This window comes from Mirounga leonina, unplaced genomic scaffold (genome assembly GCF_011800145.1).
Source record: "Mirounga leonina isolate KUSES-001 unplaced genomic scaffold, KU_Mleo_1.0 Mir_173, whole genome shotgun sequence".
NCBI classification, from domain to species: domain Eukaryota; kingdom Metazoa; phylum Chordata; class Mammalia; order Carnivora; family Phocidae; genus Mirounga; species Mirounga leonina.
In genome coordinates this window covers 23,907,139-23,931,726 of record NW_023270447.1, presented here as the reverse complement: position 1 = coordinate 23,931,726, position 24,588 = coordinate 23,907,139, and the positions used below count along the sequence as shown (strand labels likewise).

At 36.2% G+C, this 24,588-nt stretch overlaps 1 protein-coding gene across 5 annotated transcripts in view; it reads right to left on the bottom strand.

The window, feature by feature from the left end:
• The window catches only part of SYDE2 (synapse defective Rho GTPase homolog 2), a 47,934-nt gene that overhangs the window by 9,391 nt on the left and 13,955 nt on the right, over positions 1-24,588 (bottom strand). For all 5 annotated transcript variants that reach the window (XR_004681622.1, XM_035018142.1, XM_035018141.1 and 2 more), the window contains exons 3-5: positions 19,049-20,151; positions 14,633-14,759; positions 640-821 (exon numbers count right to left, since the gene is read on the bottom strand). Coding sequence is in view for 4 of the 5 variants with exons in the window: in XM_035018142.1 (XP_034874033.1) it covers positions 640-821; positions 14,633-14,759; positions 19,049-20,151 (1,412 nt within the window). In the remaining variant the exon portion in view is untranslated. The remainder of the gene's footprint in view (positions 1-639; positions 822-14,632; positions 14,760-19,048; positions 20,152-24,588) is intronic.

Here is a 24,588-nt window from a genome sequence, read left to right as displayed (position 1 = left end):
CCCAGCCATATCACCCTTATTCTCCCTTTTGTTCTAAGGAACAACAGCTAAAGTTAGGCTAAGACTGTTCTGCAGACCCAGCTATCCTACTATCTGCTCTGCAGGCATGCCTGAAGATACTGATCTCAAGATTTAGACTGTGAGGAGGCGGCAAATGGGAAGAGGCAAGAAGGAAAGAAATGGTGGTGGTGAGGGTTGTTTAAGTCTTGAGGCTAAGCCACATACATGAAACAGTTACCATATTCTTTAAATACTAAAAGGAAATAAACTAATATGTTAATTGTTGCCTTTGGATATTGATAATTGCAATTTTCCATTCTTTTCTATATCTTCCCAATTTTTCTATAATAAACATGTATTATTTTAATAATAAGGTAATCATACTTTTTAAAAAATGTATGGGAGATACCTGTGCCTAAACTAAAATTATACACAGAAAAGATAAAACTGTTATCTAGATTTATTCTGTTTAAGAAGCAGTTTTTAAATGTATGTTGTTTAAGGAGACTTTAGTAAAGGCAGAGCTTAAAGTCGTAGTGCCACAAATACGAAATACCTGTACAATTATTTGTAGCACTGGAGCTAAGTATATATTCATTAGCTGGCTTTTAGGGAAAAAGGTATACCACATATGTTTACCTTCTCAACATCAGGAAGACAATCAAGCAGGTCAACAGTGTCCTTAGAGTCACTTGGGTCATTCTCACATCCTCTTGACGACATTTTCAAAGGATTTTTTGCCATTGCGTCTAATACAGCCTCATAAAGCTGCTTTGTTATCAGGGGAGAAGGAAGTTCTCTTAGATAGTCCTTAAGAACGCCTTTAGAAAACAAAGACAGAGAGACAGCAGTTGGTCTTCAGAATAAAATTAAAAAACTGAATTTTTTTAAAGTATTGTTATAGCCAAACTTTAATATTCTGAAAATAATAAAAATAACAACAAAAACTTATTAGAACAAAACACTAGCATTTTGTAATCTTATAAATTGCTTCAGTAATTGACTTCTTGTTTTGAAAGCATGCTAAAAATGCACACACATAATTTCCAATGATCATACATATTAGGTTTGTTATTCATAAAGTAAGCAATTCATGGTACATATACTCTATTGATTCTGGCCCTCCTTAAATACATGTGAAACAAAAGTTGAGAAAACAAGGCACACTAATATTAATTATAAATTATTCCAATTACATGAATCTTGATTTTCTAGACTTTTGAAAGTTAAAGAATACAATGGCCCATGTACAGCATGGTGACTATAATTAAAAATACTGTATTGTATATTTGGAAGTTGTTAAGAGAGCAGACCTTGTTTTGTCATTTGTTTATTTACTGATGAGAAACTGAGTATTCTTCCTTATATTGCTTTGTAGATTTTCGGTGTTGTATCCAAAGAGAAGCCTGGATTAAAGTATCTGTTTGAATAAACTAGAATCACATCTTCCTACTATGCCATAAGATTTTTAAAAGTGGAGTACATCACAGTATTCCAAAGTATGAATGTTCTAGAATTTTATCTAGGCAGTCACTACAGATGGAATACTTCGGTTGTTTCTAATCTTTTGTTATTCTAAAACATGCTACAATGAATAGCCTTGCATACTATTACTTGTATGTATGCAGGTATGTCTATAGAATAAACTCCCAAAACAGGATCACTAAATCTAAAATGCATTTGTGATTTCGAGGGAAAAGGAGGGGTAAGGATGTTTCCTAGGTTTGGAGCTTGAGCATCTAGGTGGATAGTGCTATACTTTTAAAAGGGGGGAATAGGGGATAGAAAGAAGTTTCATTTTGAATATATTCAGCATAAAGTATCTATGGGACATTCAAGGTTGCTGGATATAAATATCTGAGGCTCAGGAAAGAAATGGTTGGAGACCCTGAGAATGATCAACTTAAAAATGATTAAAGATGATAACAGAGCTTAGGAATAGCTGAGATGATCAGGGAGGCAGATGATGTGAGAAGGCCCTGAAGAACACCAGCTTTTAAGGGGTCATCAGGAAGAGGACTTTCCAAAGAGGACTAAAGAAGTATGGGTGGTAAGAAGAGGCTAAGGGAAGACTGGCGAGTACACTGCCAAGGAAGTCAAGAAAAGAATGTTTCAAGAAAAGGTTTACAGGGCGCCTGGGTGGCTCAGTCGGTTAAGCGACTGCCTTCGGCTCAGGTCATGATCCTGGAGTCCCGGGATCGAGTCCCGCATCGGGCTCCCTGCTTGGCAGGGAGTCTGCTTCTCCCTCTGGCCCTCCTCCCTCTCATGCTGTCTCTCATTCTCTCTCTCTCTCAAATAAATAAATAAAAATCTTTAAATAAAAAAAAAAAAGAAAAGGTTTACAGTATCAACTGATAGCCAACAATAAGCAGGTTAGATAAGAACCATGTTAAGTACTATGGAGCACAGTGTTTCTCAAACTTGGCTGCACACTGAAATAACCTGTAGAACTTAAAAAAAAAAAAAAAAACATTCCAGAGCCCCATGCCAGCCCTACTAAATCATAATCCCCAGGGGTCAGGGCTCATGTCCTTGTATTTTTAACAAATTCCTGTTGTGATTCTAAGGTTGCAGTTTTTGTAACTAGGTATAAGAAACATGAGATAATTTAAGACAAGGATCAAAAAATGTCCACCAGACAAAGAAGTCAGCAACCTTGGTAAGCACAGCTTCAGGGGAATAAAGGACACAGAAGTCAGGTTGCATTTGGTTAGGAAGTAAATGGATGTTAAAGAATTAGAGAAAGAGAAGAAAGGTAGGCAATCTGCTTCAGAAATCTGTCTTTGAGAGAAGGTGATAACTATAGATGAGTGGGAAGGGGAGAAGCAGGATCAAAGTAGGGATTTTTTTTTTTTTAAGATGAAAGAGACTTGAACATTTAAATGCTAATATAAAGAAGATATTAAAATGGTTTTCAAGGTCCAAGAGACAGGAATAAGTTGAGCAAAATTCCCAAAAAGGAAAGAAGAAGAGACTCCTGAGAACACATGAGGGAATTAAAATTAGTCCAAAATGTGAGGAAGATAATTTCTACACTCTTACAGAAAAGGGAGTGGAAAAGTGGCAAGGATGTATGCCAAAGAAAGCATGTTGGCAGGCTGGGTCACACGTAGATGAGGTTCCTCTCTGATGGCTTCTATTTCCTCCATGAAGTTAGGAGGCAGGGTCATCAGCTAAGAGTGATACGGGTAAAAGTGAGATTTGAGGAGTGAGAAAATAGTAAAGACACTCTGGAGAATGAGAGAAGGGGGGTTGGAGAGATAAGAACATATTTATTAGCAGACACCACTGAAAGCCCAGTTAATTCTGAAGTCCATGAATTTATACTAGTATCAAGATATACCCTTGTGTGATTTTTTTCTAGTAGCAATCAGGAACTCAGATACAGGCTAGAAAAACAGACCAGTTGTTCCAGCCAACATGGAGTAATGTGGACAAAATTTAACTTCCTGCCTGAAACAACTGGCAACACCAGATAAAATATCTAGAAACAAAACAAAACTATGTTCAACACACTGGACATCAGGCAACGAAGGATATCCCTAAGGGATGGAAAACTAATGCAGTGTGCCCATAACTGCCTCAGCTTACTGCCTGAAAGCCTTTCTAGGTCACAGTGAGGAGGTGCAAATACAGGTAGCTAGTAAGTCTAGCTAAGTTGAGGAGAGGAAGCCAGAAGTCTAAGGAGAGCAAAGCAGCTAGAGCTTGAAGGACAGTATTAGAGAGTAGACAGCTGTCCAGAAAAAAGGCTGGATACTGCCAAACCCCCCTGAGTTTCTATCTGGCACTGATCAGCATGTGCAGGTGAGGAAACGAACGAAAGCTGGAGAAAGAACTGCCCAAAAAGATTAGAGGGAACAATTTCAGGAGCTTACACTGGCAGGCAGTAAATCCTGTCCTAAGCAACCAGAGTGGAAAAACTTCGTAACTCATGAGATTTGGGTAGAGTACTGTTATAGGTTGAATTATGTCTCCCACAAAGAAAATATATTTAAATCTTAAATATATTTAAGTCTTAGTCCCCAGTACCTCAGAATGTGGTCTTGTTTGGATATTTACAGAGATAATCAAATTAAAATGAGGTCATTAGGGTGGGTCCTAATATAATATGACTGGTGTTCTTATAAAAGGGGAATCTGGACACAGAGATAGATATACAAAAATGGAAGAGGATGTAAAGAACACCTTGTGAAGACAGAGGATTGCAGTGATGTATCTATAAAGTTAAGGAATGCCAAAGATTGCCAGCAAATCACCAAAAGCTATGATGAAGCAGGGAAGAATTTCTCTACAGGTTTCAGAGGGAGCAGGGCCCTGCTGACATCTTGATTTCAGACTTCCAGCCTCCAGAATCATGAGGCAATAAATTCCTGTTGTTTTAACCATCTAGCTTATGGAACTTTGTTATGGCAGCCATAGGAAACTAATACGAGTACACAGAAGGGTTTTGCTTCAGTAGTGGATCAAAGAAGTAGAAAAAGAGGGGCGCCTGGGTGGCTCAGTTGGTTAAGCAACTGCCTTTGGCTCAGGTCATGATCCTGGAGTCCCTGGATCGAGTCCCGCATCGGGCTCCCTGCTCAGCAAGGAACCTGCTTCTCCCTCTGACCCTCCCCCCTCTCATGTGCTCTCTCTCTCATTCTCTCTGTCTCAAATAAATAAGTAAAAAAAAAAAAAGAAAGAAAGAAAAAGAAATAGAAAAAGAGATGCCTTGTTTAAAAGCTGCTCTCATTCTACTTACAAGCACAACTAAAAATAAACTGTTCCCAAGTAACCTAACTGCATACCAGAACAAAGCCCAGAAGTGTCTAAAAGGATAAAAAAAAAAAATACCCAGCACCAAAGAAGATAAAATTCACAACATCTGACATCTAACAAAAAGTTACAATGTATATAAAGAAGCAGGCAAATATGATCTATAATGAGGAGGAAAATCAATCGTGAACCAACCCATAAATGACATAGATGATAGGACATTGAAACAGTTATTATATGGTATTTCATATATTCATGAAGCTAGAAGAAAGACTGAACATGCTAGGTAGAGACAGAAGGTATGAAAAAACGGTCAAACTTCTAATAGTGAAAACTAAAATATCAGAGATTAAAAATATAATGGATGAAATTAATATTAGCAGAGAAGATTAATGACTTGAAGACACAGCAATAGAAATAATCTAAAATTAAACAAAGAGTTTGAAAAAGAAAAAGACTGGAAAAAACGAACAGAATATAGGTGAGCTGTAAAACAAACACAAGTGACCTAATACATGTGTAATTGAAGTCTTTAAAGGAAAGGGGGAGGTAGGAGATGGGTGAGTCAAAACCACAATCATAGCTGAAGATTTCAACATGCCTCTCTTAACAAGAAGAAAGAATACACATAAAGACATGGAGGACTGAAACATTATTAATCAACCTGAGTGCATTGGTAATTATAGCATATTACATTCCAAAACACCAGAACACATTCTTCGCAAAGGTTCAAATGAAAACATTCACCACAGAAGAGCATGTCCTTGATGTTAAAGTAAGTTTAAATAAATACAAAAAGATGGGGCACCTGGGTGGCTCAGTTGGTTAAGCGTCTACCTTCGTCTTAGGTCATGATCCCAGGGTCCTAAGATTGAGCCCCACATCGGGCTCCCTGCTCAGCAAGGAGTCTGCTTATCCCTTTCCATCTGCCCCTCCCTGCCCCGTTCGTGCTCTCTCTCTCACTCACTCACTCTCTCCCTCTCTCTCATAATAAATAAATAAAATCTTAAAAAAAAACAAACAAGATTCAAGTCACACGAAGTATGTGCTATAATTATAATGGAATTAAATGAGAAATTAATAATTTTAAATATCTGGAAAATTCCCTAAATATTTTGACACAAACCAAGATACTTCTAAATAACTCATGAATCAAACAAGAAAAAGGAGAATCAGAACGTGTTTGAATTAAGTGAAAATGAAAACACAACACATCAAAATTTGTGGGATGAGGTTAAAGCAGAGTTTAGAGGGAAATCTATAGGACTAAGTGTCTACATTAGAAAAGAAGGAAGGTCCCAAATCAATGGCTTGGGTTTCTATCTTAAGAAAATAGAAAATAGGGCGCCTTGGTGGCTCAGTTGGTTAAGCGACTGCCTTCGGCTCAGGTCATGATTCTGGAGTCCCGGGATCGAGTCCCACATCGGACTCCCTGCTTGGTGGGGAGTTTGCTTCTCCCTCTGACCCTCTTCCCTCTCGTGCTCTCTGTCTCTCATTCTCTCTCTCTCTCAAATAAATAAATAAAATCTTTAAAAAAAAAAAAGAAAATAGAAAATAGAAAATAGGAAAAAAAAAAAAGGAGCAAATTATACTCAAAGTGAGTAGAAGAAAGGAAACTATAAAGATCAGAGTAGAAAGGCCAGTATTACCGTGATACCAAAACCAGATAAAGACATCACAAGAAAACTACAGACCAATATCTTTTAGGAATACAGACACAAAATTCCTCAACAAATGCTAGCACACTAAATCCAGCAATAGAAGAAGGAGGAGGAGAAGAAGAAACAACATCATGACTAAGTGGGATTAATCTCAGGAATGCAAGGGTTGGCTTAACATCTGAAAACCAATTAATGTAATATACTGTATCAATAAAATAAAGAACATAAACCACATGATCATTTCAATAGACTCATAAAAGTCACTGAACACACTTTCATGATAAAAATACCAAACAAACTTGGAATAGGAAGGAACTTCCTCAACTTGCTAAAGGGAATCTATGAAAAATTCAGTTAACATCATAACTAATGGTCAAAACTAAATGCTTTTCTCCTAAAATCAAGAACAAGACAAGGATGTTCACTCTTGCCACTGCTGTTCAACATATACTGGAGGTTCTAGCCAGGGCAACTAGGCAAGAAAAAGAAATAAGAAGGATCCATCTTGGAAAAAGAGAAGTAAAAGTATCTCTATTTGAAGATAACATAATCTTATATATAGAAAATCCTAAGGAATCCACTAAAATAATAGAACTAATAAATGAGTTTAGCAAAGTACAAGATCAATATATAAAAATCAACTGTATTTCTATACAGTTCAATGGAAAGAGAATTGTTTTTTAACAGATTCTGGATGGGTCATTTGCATAGTAAAATCACTTAGGACAAAGGCAGGACTTCAGTTGGAAATACAACCATTGGTGAGATATCCCAGTGTTCACTGAATAAATGGGAATGCCCAAGAGTTCTGCAGATGTTAAATAGGAAAGATAGAGGTGGTGGTGCCATGAGCCTCAAGAGAGCTTTATTCCTCAGGAGAGCATAAGTTTCCACTCAACAGTGAAAAGATAATCTGGAAATAGCATTGGTAAACCAAGAGATTACTGACCAAACTTCTTCTTTGATATACATAAAGAAATACGATATATATAAAGAGCTTGGCATATCATAACAATCAATACATGTTAAATGTATACTGATGATAATAAAGCATTTTATACACAGTAGACATGAGAAATTCCCATTTCTTAAGTTATATTATGTGATTTTTTTTTTTTTACTACCATCATTAGTTTTGCAGTCTAAACCTATCTACAATGAATAGGAACATTTGGTGTAAAGAGGACCATTGAGTTAGATTTAGAAAGTGAAAATGCAATTTCCTGTAGTTGCCAAATAAAGACACTACCAACCCTCTAGGGCATGATTAAAAAAAAAAAAAAAGATTCCATATGTGTTCCTTAACAAAGCACGACTTGTTAGTTCTAACAAAATTTAATATGCCCTGGTAGTTTGCGACTTGCCCTATAAAGCAATTAAATTAAATTAAAACCTAAAAGATCTCCAGAAAAGATAACTTTATAGCTTAGTAAAATACTTATTTCAAATATCATTATCCTTTATATAATATACTAAACAATTAATATAAATGGAATTTTATATTAATCCAAGTTCAAGATTACTTACTTCACTATAATTTGAGGGCAAATAAGGGAGAATTATTACTAACAAATACTAAGCAGTTAAGAATGCTCAATGTACATTATGTTCAATGAAGTGAAAGTTATAGCTCCTTTTCTATATGTAGACAAAGAGTTCATTGGAAAAATAATCAAAAGATTTCATAAAATGATACAGAGAAGAGGTATTTATACTATGTTGTGACATATACTATGTTAACTACCCATCAATCTAGACATTAGCTATATGACCTTATCCCAAAAACTTAGTGACAGACTGGAGTATCTTAAGCCATATTGCCTTCTTAACATCTTTCAAACACTCTGAGGACATAAAAACTTTAAGATAAGTTTGTGGTGACAATCTTTACTGCCACAGGAACGGCTAAAGGGAAACTTGGGGAAAACTTACATGGAGAAATTTATTTAGTGCAACACAGTAAGTCTTTTATCATGTACTTGAAGAAAATGCAGGCAATTATAGGTAAATAAAGAACTGGTTCTGGCTACATCTCTTAAGCTACTCTCTAATAGTTAGATTACTGTGAAACCATATGCGTCTCACCTTCATTCAGGCACAAGGACCAACTACACAGGAAAATTCTACTCATCCCCAGAATAACAGGTATCATCACACTAAAAAAAAAAAAAAAAAAAAAGCATTCTAATAACTAAAACTACTTCTACCTCTCAAAGACTGGTTTGTAGTATCTGTATTTTATTAATCTCACTTAGCAAAATCACTCTGTTCTCTCTACCTAGAACTCTGGCCCCAGACCTTCCAATGGTTAACTCTGTATTATACAGATCTTAGCTCAAAAGGCACTTCTCAGATGAACTTTCTTCCCTGACCCCCTAGCCACAGGATTCACCAAGATGACTACTATTTTCAATCAGTATCATTCCCAATGTCCTAGTTATCACTCATAAGTTACTATATCTCACTATTCATTTGATTGATTACTGATTCTCTCTTCCCCCACTAGAATACATACATAAGGACTAAGATACTGTTCATCTTGTTCACTTGTCCCTGGTGCCTAGAAGAATGCCTGGCATATAGTAAATGTTCAATAAATAGTAAATAAACCAATTAATTTCTAGATAGAGAAGGATAAGTGACTAAGTGGATTCTAGTTATTCCTACGCATAGACTCCCCTTGTCCTCTGGGTTTCTTACTTTGATTTCTACAGCCACCATCACACCAGTACCCCAGGAATGTACAGTGTTAAGTTTAAACCTCTGGTTTTGGAGAAAAATACCAAAACAAATAATCTTTTATTTACCCTTTAGCACTGCAACACAAATGAACGATTTTTTAAGTTTTGTTTTTTGTTAAATACAAGGGAATAATAATTTAAAAAGTCACTATAGGGGCGCCTGGGTGGCTCAGTTGGTTAAGCGACTGCCTTCGGCTCAGATCATGATCCTGGAGTCCCACGATCAAGTCCCGCATCGGGCTCCCTGCTCGGCAGGGAGCCTGCTTCTCCCTCTGACCCTCCCCCCTCTCATGTGCTCTCTGTCTCTCTCATTCTCTCTGTCTCAAATAAATAAATAAAGTCTTTAAAAAAAAAATAAAAAAAATTAAAAAAAGTCACTATAGAATTACACATATTCACCTCAAAGAGTTAGTAGATCACCATCTCCATACCTTCCTTTTAGCCCTCCTAGCTACCTCTACGTCTGTAATGTGGAAGTGCTATTATAAAACTTAGTACATGGAAACTCATCCAACTAACTTGGGAGGGAGGGAGGGAAGAAAAAGATAGAAAGAAATAGAGAGAAAAATGAAAATGATCATGTTCTAACTCTGCTGTTTCCAAATGACCCTCATTGCCAGGTCTGGGTTTCAGTCTGAGAGGGCATTCCAGCTCTCTCTCACCATTCACCTGCCTGATGCTTTCCTCTTTAGCAAGTACTGCAAGTCATATGGCTTGCCATCTCCAAGTTTTTGCTAATAGATTGCTCTCCCTTGCTGGCTAAGTCCAGTTCACCTTTTAAGTTAGCTGAGGAGTCACCTTCCCCACCAAGTTCTCCCTAATTTTCCCACAATTTTAGTTAGGTGTTCCTCCTCATATATTATAATCAGCTGTCTCTTATCTGTCTTCCCCCTTAGACTAGTATTCTTGAGGGCAGAGATTATCTCTTACACATTGTTGTATTCCAAATGCCTTAGCAAAGTGTCTAGTGTATAGTAAGCATTCAGTATATGATGGTTAGATGAGTGGATACCATTTTTCTACTAGCAACTGCAGGACTATGAAGATTAATATACTAAATAACCTCATTCTTCAAGTGAGACACTGTCCCCTGGGAAGGTGCCCTTATCCTCTATCAGCACCTACTATAACAAAAAATTAACTCACCAGAACCAGAATACTGAAAATACAACTACAGGACCCTGAGAATCATTCCTTCTCAGGTGAAACTTCTATAGATAATAAAGATACATTAGAGTAGATAGATTTGAACATAGAATCACTGACATTTCTGGAAGTTAATTCTATAAATTAATTTTTTAAATTTTATTTTATCATGTTATGTTAATCACCATACATTACATCATTAGTTTTTGACATAGTGTTCCACAATTCATTGTTTGCATATAACACCCAGTGCTCCATTCAATACGTACCCTCTTTAATACCTATCACCAGGTTAACCCATCCCCCCACCCCCTCCCCTCTAGAACCCTGTTTGTTTCTCAGAGTCCATAGTCTCTCATGGTTCGTCTCCCCCTCCGATTTCCCCCCCTTCATTTTTCCCTTCCTACTATCTTTTTTTTTTTTTCAACATATAATATATTATTTGTTTCAGAGGTACAGGTCTGTGATTCAACAGTCTTACACAATTCACAGCGCTCACCTTAGCACATACCATCCCCAATGTCCATCACCCAACCACCCCATCCCTCCCACCCCCCACCACTCCAGCAACCCTCAGTTTGTTTCCTGAGATTAAGAATTCCTCATAATTAATTTTTTAAGTCCATTAACCTACCCCACCCTACCTCACCTACTCTTTCTGAACTTCCTGTTTGCTTTGGTCACACTCCGCAGATGTTACTCAGATCAAATGGCTTTCACTGCCTCAGTATATTTCAATTGCTACTTCTATAACCATTCCTCAGTGTTTTGCATTCCTTAGTGTTTATACAGTTTAGATGTCTATGTTCAATCCAGGTAAGGAAAAACAGAAATAATTTGAAAGTTAATGTGCCAGAGATCAGAGAACATACAATACATATGGTAGGGAAAATGTATATTTAATATGCATAAATGAAGAAAATTATTAATGTTTTAAAGATAATTTTGGGTTTATTTCCGACCAAGTTTTCTTTTGAGGGAAAATAAAAGAATGAATAATTTAAAAAGAATTAAAATCAGAAAAAGTCATGGTCAAATATACGTTTAAGTACTGAACTTAGGTATCGATGGTTTAATACTGAAATATGAAGTCTATTTTACATAAGGCAGACACATTCAAATTGAATTTTCCTCTGCAGGAGGCTTGTTCTTTTCTAATAATCACTAAATGATAAATATTTTTACTTTTCTCATTTCTTCTTGTTCCTTTGATAAATAAGCTCCATAAACAACTATGAATAGATTTCGTACCTTAAATTTTGCACTTCATTGAAAAATCTGGTTTGTCTGGAGCACTTCATTCTGTGTTCCAGACAAACCAACTACTAAGAACACATTAAACTATGAGTAAACTCTATTCACTTTATTAATAGCTCATTTTTTAGAACTACTGAACTGTTAATTATATTTCAAAGTATACTTAGAAATGTGAGTTCACATGGAACAAACACATGAGGCAACATCATTACTGGCCAATCCCCCAAATCAATAATATCCTTTCTTTTGAGACATAATGAGGCCCTGTGTATAATTTATTGTAATTTCAATGACATTTCTCAATTTTAAATCATTTCACTTGTTCTTTATCAAGAAAGAAAATAGTTCTAGATTCTTTTAAAAACAGCTTTCCTGGGGCACCTGGGCGGCATAGTTGGTTAAGCATCAGACTCTTGGTTTTGGCTCGGGTAGTGATCTTGGGGTCCTGGGACCGAGCCCTGCGTCAGGATCCATGCCCAGTGTGGAGTTGGCTTGGGATTCTCTCTCCCCTTTCTCACTTTCTCTTCACCCCATCTGCACGCTCTCTCTCTAAAATAAATAAATAAATCTTAAACAAAAACAAAACAAGAAAAAAAAAAACCAGCTTTCCTGAAATGGAAGAGTACGATGAATAGAGCCAAAAAATACCCAATTCATAAATTATGGAAACTCTCAATTTTATTTATTTTTTTTTAAGATTTTATTTATTTATTTAATTGACAGAGAGAGACAGCGAGAGAGGGAACACAAGCAGGGGGAGTGGGAGAGGGAGAAGCAGGCTCCCCGCTGAGCAGGGAGCCCGATGCGGGGCTCGATCCCAGGACCCTGGGATCATGACCTGAGCTGAAGGCAGTCGCTTACCCAACTGAGCCACCCAGGCGCCCCTGGAAACTCTCAATTTTAGAAAAGAATGCTATAAATTTAATATTCATTCAATGGCCTATTATTCATATCATCTGCATATGCTACAAATTTCTAAGGATCTTGTCATAGCAAATAATCAAATTAAACCACATCATTCATCTTTTTAATTTTTACATATTTGACACGATTTTTATTTTTATTTATTTTACTTTTATTTCTAAGATAATGCCCCACCAAGGTAAAATCTCATTTCATTTGGTTATAGAGTGTAATTTCCTGGGAATTGCTATTTATAAAATTTCCTTTAATGAATTCATAAAATGGGTCCTTTGCTGATTTTAATTACATATTATTAAGGGGAAAATTCTACTTTTTTTGTAGATGTGATCCATTTTTTTTCATAGAAAGAAAGGATAAACTTTCTTCCTTTACAAAAATAAAGGTATCCAATATTTCTGATTTGCTAAAATTTATAAGAAAGAAAAAGTGCCTTGGTTTGTTGTCTCTTTTAAAATGGTTGGGATCAAAGTTTTGATGATCTAAGAGTAAATATTAAATACTATGAAAATACAGTCATTCAGAGTTCAGAGATTGAGAACCTCAGCTATATGAAAAGCCTCAATCCTAAAAGTAAGTTTTAAAGGATTCCAACCAACAAAAATCTCTTTAATATGTGCAAGGTGAACCTTAGAGATAAATAAACAATATTACAGCATAAAAAAAAATGGTAGTTAACAGTAGAGAGAACTATCAAAATAACACAGAAGATCTGGAGATACATACCAAAGCATTTATAGGTGAATGGATATGATATCCAAGATATACTTCAAAATAATCCATGTCTAGGGGAGAATCAAATGAAGGGTATAAAAGAGACAGGTTTGGTCATGTGTTGATTATGGAAGCCGGGTGATGGATAAAGAGGGTTTATCATAGTATTCTCTCTACTTTTGTATATACTTCAAAACCTTGCTAATAAAAAGTAAAACAACAACAAAAACAAACATAGAATTATAAGCCAATAGTCCCTGAAGATATCCATTAGTTATGAACAATCTTATAATGGCCAAATTCAAAGGCCTTATTTCTGTTCTCATCTTCTATGATCCCTCCATCAAATGACACTGCCTCACACCTTTCCTTAAACTCTGTTGTCTTTTGTTTCCCAAACTTTCTGACTCCTTTCCTCTCAACCTCTTTAGCTGGATCTTTCTTTGCATGCCTCCAAAGTTTGGAGATCCTCAAAGCCCTTGTCTTTTCAAACTTTATGGACAATCGCAAGGCATTAATTACAACTACATGTCAATGACCCTCACATTGCCATTTTCCACCCCCATGTCTCAGGAGTATTAGTGCTATACACTGGATTATATTCACCACTTGGTAAATTTTACTACATCCTCTCCTTAGCTGTACTTTCTACTTTGCCTGATATACTTACATAGATCTCAAACTAGTACCTCAAATTCAATATATGTTTGAAAAGAAACCCAATTCATAATCTTTCTTTACATTTCTCCACCAAAAGCAGTAGCTCTCCTCTCAGCTTTTTAGCTTCTCCAAATGGTACCCAATCAACCAGGTGTCTAAGTCATGCTTATCTGGGCCCTCTCTTTCTTCATATCCTTTCAGCTCTATTCCTTCCTGTTGTTACTGCTATGAGACTCCTTCAGCTGGGACTACTGCCAAGCCTTCCTAACTGGTTTTCTGTCTTCTGATTTCTTCTAATTCCAATCCATCACACAGAGTTGCCAGATTAGAAGATTATCTCTAAAGATTTCACTCCCCTGCTCAAAAATCTTTGATGGGTCCCCTCTGCCTACTAAATAAATCTGAATTCTCTACCCAGATAGTCAATGCCCTTTACATGACCTAAGCTCCAATCAAACTGAACTCTAATGGTGTTTTATTTATCCCTCTACGAAGAAAATGTACTCTGCTACATTTCCCTTCTGCTACCTAGTATAGGTAATTTAATGTAGGTCTTACTCCCACCCCTAACCCCCTCAATATTTGTTGGCTGTTTGAGGGCAGGGACCATATCTTGGTACCTCCCCACAGAAAATAACACAGTAATGTTTGTGAAGGAAAAAAAGCAAGACTTCAGAATAAAACCCAATTCAATTTGGGCTACAAAATAGTATTTCAATTCCTCTTCCTACAGATGTAGTCTTTCCAGAATATGTACATAGAATAAAAAATATTTATTACCTGTTATTACATTTATATCTGGGTACTGGTTTTCACACAGACCAACAGCTTTGCTATCTCTCTCAAAAGCCTCTCGAAGTTCTTTCTTGACTGCTGCCGAACCACATAATCGGTACAGGCCTACCACCTAGAAATAAAATTATGGCTATATTATGGTAAATTTGATAAAGAGAAAATATAGTAGCACAAAATGTATAAGTCACATGAAATTGGTAATCAAATATGTTCTGATGACATTTAATTAAAAATACCTCAAACAGCTTTTGAAATCTCACCATAGACTATATTCATCAGTCTTCAAGAATAAAAATATTCTATTCTTTCTTTTAAATTCAAACAATATTCTATGATTTCTGTAGTGCTATCTATCTTATCTTAAGATACCAGCCCTTCACTTTGGTTTTATATGGTCAACCACTATGCCCAAGATTGTGCCCTTTCACATCTTTTGCTCTAAACTGAAGAAATGCAGCAGAGTGGTTAAATAACAGTTTTAGATTCCAAAAGCCCCACTCTATTACTCCTTGCTTAGTGAATTTGGGCAAGTTATTTAATCTCTTTAAATCTCAGTTTATTTTTCCATAAAAAAAGTATATAGTTGAAACAAGATTCCAGTATACTATTTGTGTTATCTTTTTAGGGAAAAAAAGAGATTCTAGGGAAGAAATAAAAGCAAACCTGGAATTTTTTTAACTTACTAAATTAATTGATTATTAAGTGATAAAGAAATTCAATTAAAATAATATATTAAAGGTAAAATAAAACCTTTAGTTCAAAATATATATAAGATGCACAGATACCACCCTCCTTCCCCTCAACCTACACTAAAAAGATTTATATTTTAAACATTGTTAGTTCATACAGGAGATAAAATTTAAGTCTTAGGAAGCTCATTATAAATTCACTGAGAGGAAATCAACATGATAGCTATAAAAGGAAAACATGTCTGATTAAGCAATCAGTTTTTTTAAAAAAAAAATAAACCTTCAAGAAAACCAAGAAAAATAAGTTATTGTTAACTGTACTTCCACATCAAACATGATTTAGGAAGTTGAATTACCTTGAATTGAAGAAAGTTATAAAGAAATTATTTCAAGACAGAAATAAAGTAAAAACAAACAATGAATATCCCCAAGGATTTGAACTAGGAATCACTTTAAAATCTTATAAACTAGGAGAAGGAGTACACAAATGAAATTTCCAGGTGTAGTTAATGACACAAACTTCTCCAAGTCATTAAATAACTGATAGAATATAGAATAGAATATAGAAGGTGGGTCTTGATATAGGAAAGTGTTACTAATAGATACAGAGAAATGTTACGTAAAATATTAGAGATGATAAGCACTAAATATTAATTGGAAGATAGTAAGAAACCTACAACAATTTCTTTCTTTTTTTTTTTTTTAGATTTATTTATTTAAGAGAGAGTGCGTGCATGTGAGCAAGGCAAGGGGCAGAGGAAGGGAGGAGAGAAGCAGACTCCCTGCTGAGTGCAGAGCCCAACGTGAAGCTTGATCTCATGACCCTTGAGATTATGACCTGAGCCTAAATCAAAGGTCAGACGCTTAACTGACTGGGCCACCCAGGCGCCCCAGGAACCTGCAACTATTTTTAAGAGAAGGTAATGCAAGGATCAACATAATATGGGAAATTAAGGAATGTACTAAGAAGGAAATTTCCTACTCTTATCCACATTCATAGTGAATTCACATTGAGAATAGCGTGTCCTACGCTGGTCACATCTCACAAGACATAGGAGAACCATAGATGATCCAGAAAATAAAGCTAAAATATTAAAATGCTATCACATTAGAAGAAACTAACTCAAGCAGACCCTTCGGGTGTAGGCACATTTAAGTATCACAAAATTCCCTCATAAAGATGTATCCCCTTCAACTTGAGACGGAGATGAACCTAGAATAAATTAAAGAAAGCAATACTTCAGTAGTAAGTAATAAATTAATGGACCATGCTATCCCAAAAGGTGAATAAAGGAAGACAGAGATCTAATATAGATTATTTCAAGGAAAGGACACTTCAGGATATTATCCCTATCTTCAGAGGCTGATTTCTTGAATCAAACACTTGAAGTACATGCTTGATGCCTCTATCAGAGACAAAATCTGTACTGGATTAACCATGAGTATGATTTCCACCATAATTTTCCCATTGGAAGCAGGGGATAGGTGGTAGTAGCCTTCAAAGCATTTGGAAGATGCGACAAACTACTTTTGTAGGACTGTTAAAACCTCATGTTCACAGTAACAAAAACAAGAATAATTACGGACTAAAAAGGTAAACAAAATCCAAGTAGTGTACAAGTCTGTAAAATACAGACACAATAAGCTTCTTTCTCTGGGGGGTGGGGGGGAGGGAAAAGGCAAAAGAAACAAAACCAAGGGGCACCTGGGTGGCTCAGTTGGTTAAGCGACTGCCTTCAGCTCAGGTCATGATCCTGGAGTCCCGGGATCGAGTCCCGCATCGGGCTCCCTGCTCAGCAGAGAGTCTGCTTCTCCCTCTGACCCTCCCCACTCTCATGCTCTCTCTATCTCATTCTCTCTCTCAAATAAATAAATAAAATCTTTAAAAAAAAAAAAAGAAACAAAACCAAAAAAGGTGTTTAAAAACTGCAGTTCCAAATGTACTACTGTAAATTTTACTTTTTAGTTCACAGGAAATAATTCTTTTTTTTAAAATACACCATTTTTTTTTTAAGAGTTTATTTATCTGAGAGAGAGAGAGCAGAAGCAGGGGGAGGGAGAGGGAGAGGGCGAAGCAGACTCTCCACTGAGCAGGGAGCCAGATGCAGGACTGGATCCCAGGACCCTGGAATCATGACCTGAGCTGAAGGAAGATGCTTAATCGACTGAGACACCCAGGCACCCCATCACAGGAAATAATTCTTTATTAAAATAACTATTTCTAAACTTTAAGTATAGAAATAAAAAGCATTGCTAAAAATGTTTTCTTAGTATTTAAAAAAGTTACATCTTATATATACATTCTTTATAAAATATTTCAGAAAAGAGACTGTAAAAGTACAGTGCTATTTGAGTTACTTATTTTAATATTCAATTGTAAAAGTTTCTGTTTAATAATTAGCTTTACAGTCTGCCTAATCTCTGACCTCTCCACATGTTGCCAAAAAAAAAAGGGGTGGGGGGACAGAGAACCTTAAGAAAAAGTAACCGGACCAAGAGTTAGATTGGAAACTAAAGGCTTCAATCTCATATAGACAACATAAAGTCAATCTGAGTAATACATCTGAGGTTTCAAAAGTTCAGATGTCCCTCCTACCTCTCACCTTCAGAGAGCTACTTCATCTATTTTTATAGATATCAGCAAATAAGACCCACAGAGATTAAGTGACTAGCCCAACATCACACAGCTAATTAATAATGGAGGAGAAACCAGTACCTGTTCCCTGCATCTTTAATACAAAACCCCACTAACTTACTTAACACCGTTTCCATAGTTTCCTCATCAAGTCCAAGGTGAGTTATTTTAAAATCTTTTCTATATACAAAGAAATCATAGTTCAGACTTGGTGATATTTACCCCTGGTGTTTTTAATCAATGTCATAAATTCTGATAGCACTAAAGCAGAAATACCTCAGAAATACTGATGTTAGGCTTAATTTTTAAATTTAAACAATTACTTGTACCTCAGAATAATATCCTCAGTGATAGGCTGTTTCTCATTGTCATAGCCCACATGTATTAAAGAAAATAAAGAAAGATAAGGTCTAATAAACTGGTTAATATTGCATATCTGATTACATACAACACCAGGGTTTTTGTTTGTTTTAATGGGCTGCTTTTACCTTCTTATTTATTTATTTAACCTTCTTATTTGAAAGGAAAAGAGAATGAGAAATGTTATTAGTAGGACCTCTCTTCATCCTCCATGCAATCCCAAAGTTCAGAGACAAATAAGCTTATGCTTCCTGAAGAATGGGAGGAGGGAGAGTATGGAATAAGGGCAGGGAGTTAGTTTTAGGAGTAAAGTGGGGTTTTAAGATTCACTGTTGGAATTCTGTGCCATAAGAATGTCAAACCATGCAGAATCATTCCTTAAATGAATTAGTCTCTGCCTATCTTATCAGCTCCGGCTTTTCCTAGGAATGCCATTGTAAAACAATCCTGATATGTAGGTATAACGCCCATGTAGCTCTGCATCACAACATAAATTGTAGAACCATCTAGCATGCTCTCAATTGCTCACTGACAACACAGGTGAAAGTACCCTAAACAGTAATGGAATAAAAATAAAAAATAGGAATGAGAAAATGTCTAAATTGGACTTTTTTTAACCTTACCTTAAATTCCTTCCCCTAAGACTTAACTATAAATTTAGTTAATTAAGGTAGATAAATATGATAAGGAGGTAGTAGAGAAACAGTGAAATAATACCTGACAGCCTCTCTTTTCAATTTCCATAATACATTTTTGTATCAGGAGTGGCACCATCAGTCCTATATTTTCTTTCTCTACAACTTTTCGAATATCAACACCAAAAATTACTGGTTCTCGGTTTATATCCAGTCCATGAAGAGAATTCTCCCACTGTTCCAGAAGAGTCACTTTCACATAAATAAGACCTCTAGGCTCAAGTTTGACAGCCAACTGATGTGTCTTTGTCACTCTGAATAAAGTGGGAAGAACAACAGTTCCGTGACAACACACTCGATTTTTTCTTGGAGTCGGTTCCCAACTGAACACTACTAATTTCAAATGCTGTGCATTTTCAATTTCTATGTTGAAAGTATGATCCATGTCTAAAAATGTTGTCCGACATGTGAGCAAAGCTGTTCTTGCTTTGTTTACTGAATCTACCTGAATCGCACAGAAGACATCTTTTGAGTCTATCCGGGGTGGTTTTAAATCCTCAGCACCATAGAAATGCACACTCATGAGCCCAGATATGTACTGTGAACACTTAGGTTGATCAGAAAAACTGTAATGTCTAAAAGCATCAATGTCTATTTCATTCTTGTTACAACTATTTGGAATTATTTCTTTTCCCTTTCCAAATTTGCTTTCAGATCCATGTTTGCTAGATTTAGTTATAAGTTCAGGTGAATCTCCATCACTGAGGTAACCACCTTTGCACGAATACTTAGAACTCATAAACGTCGTTTTCTGGTAGTTGTGCTGAGAAGATACACTGGTATCCAGATGGTACCGACTTATAACATTCCTCTTAGCAGCTGTGGTTGTGTTCCCAGAAGGTAGAATATCAGCATGATGCATTTCTTGACAGTTACATTTAGACAAGGAAGGAGTATTATCTGGACTGTTCATATGATTCAAAGTTCCTTTGACGCTCAGCTTTCGGCTAAGTTCTGGCAACCTTTTCATTTTCATTGAAAGTTTCCTCACAGTTCGTGGAGATTTTATTTTATCTGGGAAAGACCAGTTAATTGAGCTACTTTTTTTCACAGGGCTAGGGCTTGGAGAAGATGGCTCTGGCACTCCCAATTCAGTCTTATTTGTAGCAGCTAGGATCCCAGGACCTTAAAAAACAAACAAACAAAAAAGGTATTACAAGGTGATATGTTCTGATTCCTACTTTATAAATCATCAACTAAACAAACTCTCATGTGGACAGATTTTCTTCTCATTTCATCTCATTGGGGAGATTTAGTTAGTTACAAGTTTAGGTAAATCTCCATTACCCCCTTCAAATAGAATATCAAGGATTTCCAGGGGTGCCTGGATGGCTCAGTTGGTTGAGCATGTAACTCTTGATCTCGGTGTTGTTAAGTTTGAGCCCCACGTTGGGTGTAGAGATTACTTAAAAACAAAATCTTAAAAAAAAAAAAAAGGGGTGGATTTCTAAATAGCTTACAGAGGAAAAAAGCATTTCCCTCTCCATCTGCTTTTCTATTCTAATGGTTTGGAGGAAGGGTAATATAGGTTCCTTTTAAATCTTTCCCACTGCAGTATAATTCAGGGAGTATGTTATTTTATAACCATAAGCAGTGGATATCAGAGGAAACTAGGAAAGCTTCCTATTTTAATAGGTTTATTTTGGCATATTAATACACATTTATTTTAACATATTTCCTATTTTAATATGTTTATTCAGAAATCCTACTCTAATTAAAAAAAGAAATCCTACTCTAAGAACATTTCTTCTTTATTTTTAAGATTTTTTAATTTATTTACTTGAGAGAGAGAGGAAGTGAGCACAAGCAGGGGGAGGGGCAGAAGGAGAGGGAGAAGCAGGCTCCCTGCCAAGCAGGGAAGCCAGACGCAAAGCTGGCTCGATCCCAGGACCCCAAGATCAAAACCTGGGCGGAAGGCAGCCGCCTAACCAACTGAGCCACCCAGGTCCCCAAAGGAACATTTCTTCTATTTACAATCCTCTAAAAACTAAATTTTATCATGTAGCAGGACTGGTTTTTTAAAAAATTTAAAAACAAAACAAAATTTATAATTTTGACAACTAAGAGCCCTTCTTCATTCTAATGTTCTATTAGAACATACTATGGAAGATTATATAAAATCAACTCCAGTCAATCAAGAATAACTGAATATCGAGGGGGGCCTGGGTGGCTCCGTTGGTTGAGGGTCCAACTCTTGATTTCGGTTCAGGTTGTGATCTCAGGGTCATAAGATCGAGCTCCACATTGAGCTTAAAGACGCTAGAGCAGGTGTCCAGAAGGACAAGGGATGGGAGTGGAAGTGGGGACCTGGGACGAAAAGTGAGAAATGAACGGAGGGATGAATTACAAGTGCTCTATAGACTTAGCAGTCTGGATGACTCGACTTATATCCCACGATACAACAGCAATGAGTTGAAAGCCCTTAAAACATGAAGGAAGAGTTGCAGGAATGGATTCAAGAGTGTATATACAGGGGCGGGCGCCTGGGTGGCTCAGTTGGTTAAGCGACTGCCTTCGGCTCAGGTCATGATCCTGGAGTCCCGGGATCGAGTCCCACATCAGGCTCCCTGCTCCGCAGGGAGTCTGCTTCTCCCTCTGACCCTCCTCCCTCTCATGCTCTCTGTCTCTCATTGTCTCTCTCGCAAATAAATAAAGTCTTAAAAAAAAGAAAAGAAAAAAGAGTGTATATACAGGGGCGCCTGGGTGGCTCAGTAAATTAGGTGACTGCCTTTGGCTCAGGTCTTGATCTCAGGGTCCTGGGATTGAGCACCATGTTGGGCTCTCCACTCGGCGGCAAGTCTGCTTCTCCCTCTGCCTGTTATTTCTCTCACTTTTGCTCTCTCTCAAATAAATAAATAAGCTTTAAAAAAAATAAAGTGTATTCAAAAAAATAAAAAACAAAAAAGTCTGCTTGTCCCTCTCCCTCCCCCCATTTGTGCATGCTCTCTCTCTCTCAAATAAAATCTTTAAAAAAAAATTAAAATAAATTTTAAAAAGAATAACTGAATATTCAATATCATAAAGCTAATTGATTGATTTTAAAAACTATAAAGACATTTCTTATATTATTTATATACAGTAACTCCCTAGAACTTCAAAAGCTAAATTAGGGTCTTTCCTTGCAATTTCAAAGTATTAAATGACAGTACAGAGGCATAAATAAGTTTTCTTATAATTCTCAGTTTTCATGAAGAGTAAAGCATTTAAATGTTTCTTAATTCTTCTCCACCCAAAAATAGCTTTATTTTTTTTCTGAATGTAAAAGCAAAAAGTTTTTAAAAGATACAAAGAAATACAAATAAAGTAAATAGCCTAAACTGCACTATCAAGAGATTAGCCATTGTAAATATTGTGGTGAAAAGAATATTAAAAGTTGTTTAATATTAAATTGTTAATATTTATAACACCAGCCAACATTTATTTAGACAAAGTATGAAAAATTAATACTTAAGTATGCAAGGATCCTCATTTAATTCTTGAAATAGCCCTATGAGTTAAGATACCACTAGCATCCCATTCTCCAGATAAAGACCTCATGCACAGAGCTGTCTATTTGTTTAAGATCACAAAGCTGGTAAGTGGAAGAAACAGGAATGATTCAAACCTAAGCATAGGCCTTCAAAGCCTATATTCTTTTTTTTTTTTTTAAAGATTTATTTATTTGAGAGAGCGAGAATGGAGAGAGAGAGAGTACATGAGAGGGGGTAGGGTTAGAGGGAGAAGCAGGCTCCTCGCTGAGCAGGGAGCCCGATGCGGGACTCGATCCAGGGACTCCAGGATCATGACCTGAGCCGAAGGCAGTTGCTTAACTAACTGAGCCACTCAGGCGCCCCAAAGCCTATATTCTTAAATACTATACTTTAGAGCCTTTCCATCCTTCTAAACATTTTTCTGTCTATACATACACATTAAATTGATTTTTAATGACCATTTTTCAACTATTAAGAAGTTAAAATATTCTATTTAACCTCAAACTTTCAATCCCCCAGTTAAAAAAAAAATGTCAGGGGCGCCTGGGTGGCTCATTTGGTGAAGAATCTGCCTTTGGCTCAAGTCATGATCTCAGGGTCCTGCTCAGTGGGAAGCCTACTTCTCCCTCTCCCTCTGCCCTTCACCCTGCTCGTGCTCTGTCTCTCGCTCTCTCAAATAAATAAATAAATAAATAAAATTTTTTTAAAAATGTACAGACTAATAAATTTTATTTTAAAACTTGAAACTGTTGGGGCACCTGGGTGGCTCAGTTGTTAGGCATCTGCCTTCAGCTCAGGTCATGATCCCAGGGTCCTGGGATTGAGCCCCACATTGGGCTCCCTGCTCTGCGGGAAGCCTGCTTCTCCTTCTCCCACTCCCCTTGCTTGTGTTCCTGCTCTCGCTATCTCTCTCTCTCTGTCAAATAAATAAATAAAATCTTAAAAAAAACAAACAAACTTGAAACTGTTCCTATTTAAGGGTTCAAACTAATAAAGCAAAATGAAAATATCTTCTAAAATCTAATATAAGTTTAAACTGTTCCTTTAAAGAAACAATCTAGGGGTGCCTGGCTGGCTCAATCAGTAGAGCATGTGACTCTTGATCTCAGGGTGGGGCCTAGAGCTTACTTTAAAAAAAAAAAAAGAAATAAAGAAATAATCCATTTTTTAAACTATTTAAAATTTAAATCAATTTTTCACACTTCATCTAACTATTCCTTACAAAGATCTCTAGTGACCCTCATATCAGAGGCTACTCTATGTAATACATTTCACAATTAAAATGATCCAAAAAAGTATTAATTCATTTCAAAAATCAATAGATTAAATGACCTTTCTTTAAAGTATTAATATAGTCTCCCTCCACCCCTCTTTGTGTGTCCTAATGACAAAGAAGTGGTTTCTTTCTAGAGAAAGGACTATTTTAAGTATGCCTGCTGGGCTTTTCTGGTAAGTAACTAATAAGAAATGGAGTGTGTGATAAACTAGACAAAGCATTCTCTTGTACTGTAAATTGTAGTACAATTCTACTGGTTTACTGGCCTAAAACATTCTATAGTAATCGGAGTCCTGCTGTAGTCTACAATCTCTTTTGTCATGGCTTAAAAAGCTACCCAGTATATTAAGTTGCTCTAGGTTTTTTTTACATTATTAAGGAGTTAATTTAACATTGACTTTTTCTACACATCATGCATTAAATATTTCTTACTTAAGTCCTTAACTAATTATTAAATTGAAATACTGTAAAAATTAGCAATTTCTAACTGCAGACAAGATAATTTATTAAAATAAAAATGCTTTGTTTTTATAAAATCCAAGAGCTGAACTATTACCAAATTCAATAACTGCTTAAAATTAAACCAAAATCACACTAATCAAATCACAGACTAGTTATAAAGGGAAAGTACAAAATGAAAATCTTTATAAATTCATGGGCCAGGCTAGAATCAAGTGAAACTGGCACATTCCTTCAGCACCTAGAACAGTAACTGGTACACAGCAGAAACTGAGTGTTTACTGAATAAATGAATCGACCAACCAATTGTTGGTTGCCTGTAAGCTGGTAAAACTTATAGGAAATGTAATATAGGAA